Consider the following 12,053-nt stretch of genomic DNA (forward strand, 5'->3'; position numbering starts at 1 on the left):
CACCTATCACTGTGTGACTAGAAGACCTTAAGCAAGAGGAATTTTTTTTTTTTTTTTTGTCTAGAGGATAAAAAAAAAAGCAGTTGATACTGCATTTGATTTAGCCATTTAGTCTAAATGCAGCAGCACAACTCTGTCAGCATCCAAAAGGGGCATGTTGTGCTGGGTTTTAAAATTCTCTGGAAACATCAGAATAACTTATTATATCCTTTCAGTGGAGCTTTAGTGAAACTGCTATTCTAGAGGAGGTGGTTAAAAATATAGGAATAGACCTTCAATGGAAACTACATGCTGAGAGCACCATAAAAGCGAAGGATGTGTCTTGCTTTGCATTGACAATTTGGGAGTGGCAGTGGTAAGCTCTGGGAGGAAAAAAAACCTGCCATGTGCAGCAAGGTTAGTTCAGAACAGATCTACAGTATTAAAGCATTGAGGGTCATAGGAGCGAAGTGTGAAAGAAGGTGAGCTAGTTTAAGACTTCAGTGTTGTTGATGGTTGCTCTGAGTAGCTGTCTTAAATTATCAGGTGCCTGTTCCACTGCTGTGGCTTTGTAACGGTTGGTGGTTTAGAAGGTAAGCCTTCAAATACTGACTTTAATAATGCACTTGCTTTATAGATATTCTTAGAGTTGTCATATATGAATTAGCTGCACAGGTTGTACATTTAGTAAGAAAAAAAACCTTTGCTTGTAATATAAGCAGTTGCAAAGCTGCTACAACCCTGCAAATGCAATATTCCTTTCACTGAGAAAGAACTCACTTTAATACATAGGTTTGTTATTTGCATATCTGTTTTTACTGGAATACATGCATACCTTTGAATTCATTTGATACGTAAACAATTTTTTTTAATAACTTACAACAGAAAATAATTTATTAGGCATAGTTTGGGAAGCGGTTAGGATTTCTGGATTGTCTTAATATACTGTTAAATACCTGGCATTTTTGATGTTCTGGAACCTATGTGTGCTTTAGTAATTACGACAGAACTTTTGCTAATTTTTATGCTTCTGAATTATTGGGGAAAATAATATCCTTGTTTTGATATTTTCAAGCTTAATATCTCTTCCTGAGACTCTGAAGGCACATGTGGTGGGTTGGCCCCCTACCTGCAGCTAAGCACCTCCATAGCTGCTCGTTTACTCCCCTCAGTGGGACAGGGGAGAGAATATGAAAAGCAAAAGTGAGAAAACTTGTGGTTCAAAGACATGTTAATAAGTAAAGGAAGGAGGTGGGGGGAAGACAAGTGATGCAAAGGCAACTTCTGACCAGTGCCCAGACAGTTTCTGAGCAATGGCTGCCTTGGAAAACAGCCCCCCACCTTGTTCTTCCTCTACCCAAGTTGTTACTGCTGAGCATGATACTGCAGGATATGGAATATCCCTTTGGCCGGTTTGGGTCAGTCATCCTGCTGGTGTCCCCTCCCAACTTCTTGTGTGCCACCAGCCTACTCACTGGGCATCTAGAGGGGGAAAAAGAAAACCTTGAGGCTGTGCAAGTTGTTCAGCAATAGCCAAAACATTGGTGTGTTAACACTGTTTTAGTCACAGATCCAAAACAGAGCAAGGCAGGGGCTGCAATGAAGAAAATTAACTCCATCTCAGCCAGGCCCACTACAGAAATCAGTGACTTCTAAGGAATGTGACTTTTTAATTGTACTTTTAATGTCTTAATCACTGAGAACTAGTAAATAATTCTGTGCAGATTCAGATCACCACCTGTGCAAACAGCACAGTGTGGTATACAGCTTTTAAAACTTCTCCCGTTGAAAAGTGGAAGTGAGATTTTAATCATGAATGTTTGCAACTGCTCTTCAGAACAGCCAAGCAATGCAGGCAATAGCAGAGGTGGCTGGAATAATCTCAAATTTGATTTGATAGCCATAATCAGCATTAGATTTACATTGCAGTCAACTATTTCTATAGGTGATGGGGAGAAGCTTAAAGAAAAAAAGGCTGCACAGAGGATCAGAGTCACTTAGCTTTGATGATTTAATTTACCTAGCTTTGTCCTTAACAGTCAGGATATATGAGGCTGGCAGAGAAAGGGCAGTAATAAAATTATTCCCAAGGTGTGTGGTGTACATGGCTGTAGGAGGGTGTTGCTCCTGTGGCTTATGTCGGTAAAAAGAGCAAGGTGTGAAATTACCTGCACAGGGTAGCCTGCCAGATTTTATTAAAAGATTTTGCATCTGAGGGGAGCAAGAGAAAACCCTTATGAGGTTTCTAGAAATGTATTGAAATATTTTTACTGGCACTAAAGTTGGTTAGAAAACGGGTTTGGGACTGAAGTTATCAAAACGTAACTTCAGAAACAACACAATCACTGGTATCTGGCACTTAGGAATAGTTATGTGAAATGTTAATTCCTTCTGAAACTAGGGTAATGATATCTGAAGGTGTCATTCTAGGTGTTCTTTTTTCTAGCGCTAGCAGCTTATTAATGTTGTTCAGGTTTAAATTGTAATACCTAATGTTCTGTATTCCAGTGTGGAAAGGCATGCTTTATGTGATATAGCTATTTTGCAAAAGTACCTTTCCATATGCAGGCAAGTATCTTTTTAAGGAAGAGTATTTATAGAAAGGGAGCAATGTGAAGTAGCTATGACTATCTCTTCAAGGGGTTATTTGCTGTCATGGTGTCAGATAGTATAGGTTAGGCGTAGGCATGTTCATGATTGTGTTTACTGTAATATCCATTTAGGACATTGTGGTACAGAGATGTGCTCTAATTCTGTCTATTGTGCTTATGAAAGTTGACATACACCTTCAATACAGTAGTTTTGTGATAGGATAAACAAAGAAATACCCCAGTGACAAATGAGCTGCTCTGTGCAAGTTAACCAGAGGGAAAGTGTCTCTTGTCTCACTCGTGTAGTATCTTCGACTTGGCACTTTTCTTCTTGAGTTTATGTGTTCCTCGTGTTACTTTGGTATTGGCTGTCACTGGAAAATTAACATTGTGTTTCTTTTTTGTGTGTGTGTGGGGGTTTTTTTTTGTTTTTACGGGATTGATCTCTTTAAGGTGGATGGAGAAGTATTCTTAAAACAGGCAAAAGTGATTTGAGGCTGGTGTAGTACCTGTTTTTAATAGAAAAGCTTATTTGAAACTAAGTAGACATCAAGTTGACAGTGTCCCTTTAAGTGCTACTTTAAATCATAGGGTTTTGTTCAAATATCTCTTCATTCCTCTTACTTGTTTTATGCAGCATTATATGGAACCATTCCTAAGCTTTTAATTCATTACAGAAAATAATGGGTTCACTTCCTTTTTAAGCAGGACAAAAGGAACAAGCTGTTGAATGGTATAAGAAAGGAATTGAAGAACTGGAAAAAGGAATAGCTGTCTTAGTAATTGGTCAAGGTAAGCCAGTTTTGAGTTTTGTGGAAAAGGTTTTGGTTTATGGCGTCTTCAAAGTGAGGAATCAATATTGCTAAATATAGTAGGTGCTAGGAATGGTCTGCTCTATCAATTAATTCGTCAGAGTGTTTCTTATCCTGTTTTAGGTGTAGGTGAACACTGGTCCATTTCTCTGTTCTACCTTAATGTTCTGGTCTGTAACACATGCAAATCTTTCTCCAGATAATTTCAGACTATGCAAAATCATAAGCAGGTAATGAAAATTCTAAAGTAAAATACTTGATTTCTTATATAATGGGAATGCCAAAATATTGAGTTCTGATTTGAATTGCCATTGACAGTTCGTGTTCTCACTTTTGCAGAATTTTATATTCTCTTCAGTATAACCTTAAAAACGAAACACCTCAGTTGGGAATGGTCTAGCGCTGTGTTTTTGAATAGTTTACGCCAAAATAGCTGGACGTTTCCAACAGAGGAAGAAAGCCATCTGTGTATATGGAAACATTTAAAGCTGTAGTGTAGAAGCAGGGATGTATTGTAGAGAAATAGGTGTAGTGAAGGACTTGCTAAGAATTTCTGTCCTCAAAATAATATAATAACCCAAGCCTCTAACTGCTTTTGCAGATGGCTGTTTTGTTCCTTAGCTATGTTTAGAAATGTTTGCGAACAGTATATGGTGACATGTTACTTAGACAGCAATACCAGTGACATTTGATACAACCTAAGTTGCACAGTTTTAAACAAACAAACAAAAAAGCCTCTAATAGACATTATTTTTTTTAGGCAGTGGTGATATTTAATGTTTGTAATTGTGTGTTTTGAAATGTAAAGGGACACAGTCAACTGAATTTAAATCTGTTAATTTTACCAAAGTGAATTATTTCAAATTGTACTTGCCTCTCAGTCACTTTTCAAGCTTTTTAAAAAATCTTTTTTATTCGAGTTCTGGTTAGAAAAACACAGTGACAAAGAACACATATTAGGTTAGCATGAAATGTTAGAGAATATGTAAAGTGAGGATTGGCTTCCCACTCCTCTATGAGCAGTATTGTAAAGCAGGTAGTGTCAACTAACTTTAAATTCTTGATTAAAAAGAAAGGTTTAGGATTTTATCATTAGTTTTGCTACAGTGTTCCTTAGTGGAGGGGGTACATAAGGGGTGGGAGGAAGAGGAGGGAAGGCTGGGTGTCAGTATTTTAGCACTAAAGTAAGTTAATTTGCTGAATTGTGTTTTAACATTGATTTTTCTTTGTAAGGTGATCAGTGTGAACGGGCTCGACGTCTGCAATCTAAAATGATGACAAATTTGGCAATGGCCAAGGATCGCTTGCAGCTTTTAGGTACCAGTTACAATTCATGACTTTGGAAAGTTTGTCATTATTTGCACCACTTCATGTAATGCATTATTCTAAAATATTACTTTGATTTTTAAAGTGAAATCATTATCTGTGTAGGGTCTCTTTAAGTTTGGATTTTAGTTTTTTAGAGTAAGTAATATGTTTTCAGTGCTGCTGATGGATTTTGAAATTGGAATCTCATGATCCACTTCCCTGTGCCTTTAGAAATAGGTATAAAAGTAACTGAGAAGTCTTTATATTCTAGCATGCTTGACTCATAAAATGAGGAAGTCTTGACTAGCTCTTCTTGTAGTTAGTTCAGGATTTTTGTGTTAGAACTGTAGTAAAACTTATTGAGATATTGCTAACCACGAGTGTTGTGTGCCTTCTGTAAGTGTAACTACTTCAAGTTCTGTTAATTCTGCTGTCAATTATATAACAATTTTCCTGATTATTGGTATGTACTGTAATAATAATCTTTCAGCATTATGTAGACCATAATGTTGTGAAATCCTAATTCTTGTAATTTTTATCTAATAGTGTTCTATTTTAAGATTAGCAGGTAAGATCACTTCTTTTCAGAAGCATAGTGCTGTATAATTTTAGCTTTATCAAAATTAAGTGTTGTATATAAGCTCTTAATGGACAGAGTAAAACAGGCAGGATTGGAAATGGCATCTTACTGTGCATGATGAATAAAGGCCCCCCCCATCGAGCAGCAAACCCACATCTTTTGTGTAGTGCGTCCTCTAAATTGAGAGCTTTGAAAATGCTTTCAGTTCAGACAGTAAAACAAAAAGAAAGTTGTTTTTTTTTTTTTTAATGGCTCTTTGAGGGACAACTAACAAATGTACTTGAGTTTAACTTGTGTATCTGCAGCTTTAGTCTTGCACTATGTTGTTTTGAGTCTTACTAACTCCATCTCCTTGGAGCATGTAGAGCAGACAAAAACTCATGCTCATTTCCCCTCTTCTACTTCGTGATTCTGTGGCCCTAACTGTTGATTGACAAGAAAGTTGTGACCACCACAAGGAAGTGACTCCCTTTTGTTTCTCTTGAGTTCCTGGTGTCCTTGGCTCTATTTTTTTTTTTTTTTTTTTTTTTTTTTTTTTTTTTTTCAAAAAAAAGTGAAGGAACATGGGTGAAAGAGGCTTCTATGCTTTATTATGGGTATTTGTGGGTGGAACCTTAGTATCTGCAGAAAAGAGATTTTCTACTCATTAGGGTTAAAGGCTGACTTCTAGGGATAACACAAACTAGGGAACAAAAGAATGAAAGTGATTACATGCTAAGGATCTTTCATAAAGTATGGCTGGTTGCTGATAGCCTAGTTGTAAGTAAGTAGGATTTCTTTAAAAAAATTTGCTGTTCTTTGAGCCTTGCAGTAGTAATGCCTGTATTTTGTGGGAAGTGCTTTGTTCTTACTTGTGTTATTGTAGTAGCACTTATGATGTTGCTAAGTTTTTTACTTGCTGTGCTCTGAAAAGATAAAAAGGGTAAACATAGCAAAAAGCTTACAGTCAAGCTGGTATGTTTATCTTCACTACCAGAATGTGTGATAAGTTGCTTCACTTGTATTCACTTCACTTGTATGCTTCACTTGTATTCTTCATTCAGAGTGCAGATTGAAGGGTAAATGGATAGACTAGTGTTTATTGCCTAAGTTGATGTCAAACAGGGTTTTATTTGAATTTTACTTTGAAATTGTCAGTTTAGTACGTTGTTCTGCTTAGGTTCTTGTTCAGTTTGCACTAAGGATCTGCCTCAAACAGTGTACCTGAGAGCAAAATTTGGGTAGAAAGGAGCAAGTGAGATCATCAGTCTTTTCAGGAAGAAAAAAGATGTTGTGTGGAGAGGTACTGCAATGGATTTACATCCCTGCAAGCTTGATCATTATGGATCTATTTGGGTACTATTTGTTATGCTACCTAACCAGCTTTCAAGTATTGACATCTGTTTTTATTACTTTATATGTTACTTTACATGAATTTTGTAGAAGTTTAATGTAATCTAGAGTTGAATTGCATGTGCAATTACAAATACAACTTTTAGCACGTTACTTGTAGTAACAGATAGTTGGAAGTTTTTAAGTGATGTAGGGATCCTTTAGTAGTTGAGCTAAACCTGAGGCTCTTCAAGTTCTTAAGGTTCAATAAAATGATCTTTCCTATGAATCTAACTCTTAAGATCAAGGAGTAAGTGTTTTCTTCTACTCCTGTGGAATTTCTCCATTTCTTAAGGGAGAATAGGCAAGTCTTTTATTGCATTAGCTGGCAAAATAAAACAGACTTAAAGTAGACAATATCATATTCTGTTTAAAGCTGTCCTATGACACAGCCTGAAAGCTGAAGCTACTCCAGGTGTGTTTCAGAGCACCTCGAGGTGATTCAATAACTCCAGCAGTCCAGTGACAATGAGTTGTGCTAGCTGTCAGGGGACTTCTGAGTTCTACCACTTAAATTGGTAGCAGCCCCTGTTTCTGACATGGTTTACGCTGTGTTAGCTGTGCAGTTATTTAGATGAGTGGGTAAATCTTGCTCTGATGGACTTGATAGACCTGATCTCTCCTGGATGACTGATCACTCATGTTGGAAATGTTGTATTTCGTATATTTAGAATCACAGGAGGATATTTGTTTTCTACAATAGATACATAAAACTCAGCAGTTTGCTGCACCTATAGATAACCACAATGTCCAGTGCAACAGTATTCGGTTCTAATGCTACACATGTGTTGTACCAGTCGTCTGTGTTCTCCCATTTCAGAGAGACTTTCTGTAGGGGGACAGATTTCTGTTGACACCAGTGGTTTTCTGTGTACTATATATAGCTTCAGTATTTTGGTTGAAATATGCACATGGCACATAATTAAAATAACTTTAATTATCATCCTCTTTGATAATAATTCTGCCTGTGTTATAGATAGGAGCTTCAGTGGACACTTTTGGGGATTCTTCCATTTTTCTGGAGATCATGGTGGTTTTGCTTCAGGCTTGTGTTTTAGGGCAGTGGTTCTTTTGTTAGAAATCAGTTACCCTGAACTCAAGGTCTAGTATTGCCTAAATAAGACAACAGCTGCAGTGGTGTTTATTTGGTAGGTTTATGTCAGTGTTGTATCATCAAGTAGAAATAATGAATGAGATTCTGTAAACTTGTTTTTTTCCCTAATGACTAGAGACACAGCGAGAAAGCATTCAAATTGAAGGTGGTAGGGTGTCCTGTTAATTCCCTGGAATAATATTTAACAGTTCAATTTATTTTCATTATTCCAGAGGGCTCCACAGGCTACTCAGTCTCTCAAGGAAAACAATATATTTGCTTTATGTAGTTTTCTGTGCAATATTAAAATGACATATTAATGTGTAATATGATAGGAAGACAGTGTGTGAATTGAAATTGGACTACAGTTGGCATATGGGTTTTTTGTTGCAGTTTTGAAGTTCCAGAATATGTGAAACTTGCTAAGCCATTGATAACTATGGTAAAACCCCAGTCTCAAACTATAGTGTTGAAGGAAATATTATTTCCTGAATTCCTGCCCAAGCCAATTGATTTTATTATGGTCACTCGCTACCAGGTTTTTTTGCAAAGTTCAGAAATGTTCTCCAAAACTTAACTGCTTATCTAATATCTTACCAAGTCTTTTAATACTAATTTTGTTTCCTGAGCTTCTCTATGTACTTTCCATTCAGATTTCATGCACTGGGCAGGGAGTAGACTACTCTGCTCTCTCCTTCAATAGTGCTGCACCCACTAAAATAGCAGTTTACAGTCAGTCATAGTAAAAGGACTTTTCTTAGACTTCTTTAGAGGGAGGTTTCTTAGTGTAACTTCTTGCAAGAAGTTGCAAAGCTTGTGGTTGTTTGCAGGCTGTTCTTGTGTGACTAACATTTTTTTTGTTTTACTGTACCGGACTCTTCAATGTTTTCGATATAAAACAAAAACTCTGGGTGCACATACTAATCTTGAACTTCAGCTTTTCACATTTGCCTGTGGTTATTAAGTTTGCACTCAACTGAACCTTCTTCAGTCTGAATATTATTATTAAACCATTACTTAAAACTATTGAGTCTAAAGATACTTTTCAGGGAAGCTGAGTGATCAGGAGTGGGCAGAAGAAGAAAGGAATGGAGCAGAAAGACTGGAAAAATATCTGTAATAAAGTGGAAGCAAGGAAGTGTTTATACTTGTTGATGGTACAATCTGCAAGCTCTGAGTGGCAATTATTCCTCCAGTCAGGGCATTTATGATCATGGGTGCGCACATTTTCAGTAGAGTTCAGCTGCTTTTGCAATATGTGCTTTCATGTTGCCTGAGGACATTGGTCCTCTGCTTGGCCATCTCTCCTCCTGCAGTTTCTTGGTACTGTTATCTCCTGGGGGAGAAGAAAAGGAAGGGGAGTGTTACAGTGTTTGCCTTGCATCCTTGCAAACCATGTTTTGTTTTTACAGAAAGAGGGGTGTGTAAAAATGGCGTGAGAGGCTGTGAAGCACCCCAAAAGTAAGGCCTAGAGGTTTTTAACTGCAGTGGGAAAAGCAGGAGTGGTAGGTGAGCTGCAGAGAACATACAGTTCTGAGACTTAATTCTTGTTTTATGTTGTTTGCAGCCTTATGCCTCTTTGATTTACGCTTTGGCTAGTTTATCATGACAACTTAATTTCTTTTTCCTTAATCTTTAACCTTACAAATCTTGTATTCAGATGTTTCTGAAGTTAATCCTCTTAAAGGCTTGCATGACAATTTTATTGACTTAATTTCAAGGCAATTATATTTCTAAATAGAGATCTTGAAAGACATCATTGTAATGTAATATATGATGTTTTGCTTGAACAGTTGAGCTTTCTGTAAAATATCGACTGGCTGTTACTACTAAGTTGAACATTTAATTTGCAGGCAAGCGATGACTCCTTGCAGTTGGTCAGAAGTAAGACCTTGGGGAGGACTTTCAGAAATGGGTTATCAACACAAATATTTAGTAAATGAAGTTGAATTCATCCTGACCATTGCTTTTTTGGAAGTAACTATAATCACTGGACTGGAAAGATTGTTGTAATTAACTCGGCCATAAATGGCTAATTTTAAAGCTATTTTCAGTCATGTTCATACTGACAGAATTTTCTTACAAATTTGTTAAACATGTAGAATAGATAGAAATAGTCCTTTTATCTTTAACACGGTATCAAGTATAACAAAGCCAAACTTGACATTTCTGTGTTCAACATACATAAATTTTCTTGGTTCATTTTTATTTTTTGTTTGTTTATTTTTCCTTTTTCCTCCCTCCCCCTCTGTCTACTGTGTAGAGAAGCTGCAGGCAGTTTTGCAAATTTCCAAGCCGCAAATGGAGGTCTGTAATGACAGTACTAACCTGGCATGCCGCAATGGACATCTCCAGTCAGGTGGGTTTGGTTTTACCAGTGCCTATTGAGGGGATGTCTCTCAGTTTCTGGTGTATTACAGGGAAAAATACGCAATGCTATGTTCTGGCACCACCAACTTTTAAAAAAACCTGGTTTATATTTCTATTTTTAAAGGCTTTATATAAAATACATTCCATCCTTTCTATGACTTTGACAACACTGTTCTATTTTGTAGCATTCAGTTCTCTCTTACGATGACTGTCCTAGAATCCAAAACTATTTACTAAGACAACATTTTAGAAAATATTTTTCATGTTATATTCTTAAATGAATTAAATTAAAGCTGTTTTAGAAAGTGTCAAAGTCAATGTAGGATATGGAGGTTATATATTGTGCCTATAAGTAGTTCTTCCTTCATTGTATTGTGAGAGTGAATGTGTATTTGCATTAAGCTGCTTTACATTCCAGGGTTTTTTGCTCTTAGAAAGTGATACATGATTAAAACAAGGGGGAAGAAAACAGCTCTTGCTTTTTGTCAAAGATGATTGTCTTTATCCTTTCCCAGAAGACTGTACCAGGGATATTGAAGTACCAAAAGTAAACTTCCAAAAGTAAACTTGTTTGTCCATACACAAGGACTAAAGTTGCTGTGCTGTTTGTGAATTGTATTCGGGGAATGTTTTAAGTCAGCAGTAAGACATTGTCACAACTGTAATCTCAACTGGTAATTTGTACAGTAGATTTGAGATTAAATAGAGATCTAACAAGCAATGGAATGCATAAAGCTTGTCTACTGAGACAAGAGCAGTATTCAATTTTTAGAGTAACTAAACTTGAAGTTTAGTGTAAACAACATCCTCCTTTTTTAGCTCCGTTTTTAGTTTTGAAATCTTCTTACTGTTTGGTTTTATTCTTTCCAATGTATGAGAAGTTAAAGTAGTGGAAATATGTCGTGTTAGGCACCTTTAGATTACTGTATGTGTGGTATTTTTCTACATTCGTCAAAAAGATGTAGTTAAAATGGCTCTTCAGTGTAAGTTCCTATGTAGATTGAGCTTGAGAACTCTTTACCTTAAATGATCCAATACAACTCTTTTCTTTATACCTCATTAGCTAGAGGTTGAATGAACAGATAGGTACATATACACAAAAGTTGTTAACACGCTCCATCTGATTCAGTATGAACAGCTTTTTCTTTAAACTCTTTATATGTTTTTGTAGCTTTTTCTCAATGTATCTCAGAATTGGATGCTGCAGGAGAAGGTTAGACCAAGCTTTCACTCTAAAGTGTTAATTTAGTTACTTAAATCCATTAGTAACAAAGCATATAATATCCATTGGCACCTACTGGGAATGAAAAAACTCACATTTTGCCAGTTCTGTGGTATATTTTTATTGGCAGAAATTCCTGTCTGCCAGGACCATCAGTAGGTGGTCAGTGTTGGTAAAGTTGTGGAAATTGCTATTAGTCAGTTTACCCACTTGGAGTCTTATTCATGGTGACATAGAGAAGATGGATGACTGAACCATTTACACAAAACTGTGGAGGAAAGGGTAGTGAAACAACTGCAAAGGAAGATCCCCATGATCTTCCAGGGATGCTCTTTTCTGAGAAAGTCTTCCAACTTTCTGAAAAGGAATGCTGGCTAATGAAGAAACTTCCATTTGCCGGGCTCAGTGGGATCTGTGAAGAGACAGAAGGAGTAAAAGGCAGGTCATAAAGGTACCAGGTATCTACTGATTACTTGCATCAAGACTTCAGAAGGCTTCCATTTTTGTTTTATGTTACCAAGGGTAAACTTTAGATTCATAACTTGTGGAAGTTGGATGTTTACCCATGTATGGAACTTCTCCTGCAGCTGTGGGGTCCCTGATAGTACCAGGGAAGTCAGCCTATGAAGAGTTATCTGAATTTCTTAATTGGCTGTTTCCTACACTTGCATGCTCACTCACTCGTGCTCTTTCTGTGTCTTTTTTTTTTTTTTTGGGGGGGGGGGGG

General features: G+C 36.8%; 1 protein-coding gene across 1 annotated transcript in view; it reads left to right on the plus strand.

Moving 5' to 3' along the window:
• The window catches only part of SPAST (spastin), a 40,081-nt gene that overhangs the window by 628 nt on the left and 27,400 nt on the right, over window positions 1-12,053 (plus strand). Inside the window, exons 2-5 of the mRNA XM_026844594.1 lie at window positions 2,094-2,121; window positions 3,279-3,362; window positions 4,616-4,699; window positions 9,998-10,093. Of these exons, the coding sequence (XP_026700395.1) occupies window positions 2,094-2,121; window positions 3,279-3,362; window positions 4,616-4,699; window positions 9,998-10,093 (292 nt within the window). The remainder of the gene's footprint in view (window positions 1-2,093; window positions 2,122-3,278; window positions 3,363-4,615; window positions 4,700-9,997; window positions 10,094-12,053) is intronic.

This window comes from Athene cunicularia, assembly GCF_003259725.1.
Source record: "Athene cunicularia isolate RWA chromosome 3 unlocalized genomic scaffold, athCun1 chr3_part1, whole genome shotgun sequence".
Taxonomy (NCBI): domain Eukaryota; kingdom Metazoa; phylum Chordata; class Aves; order Strigiformes; family Strigidae; genus Athene; species Athene cunicularia.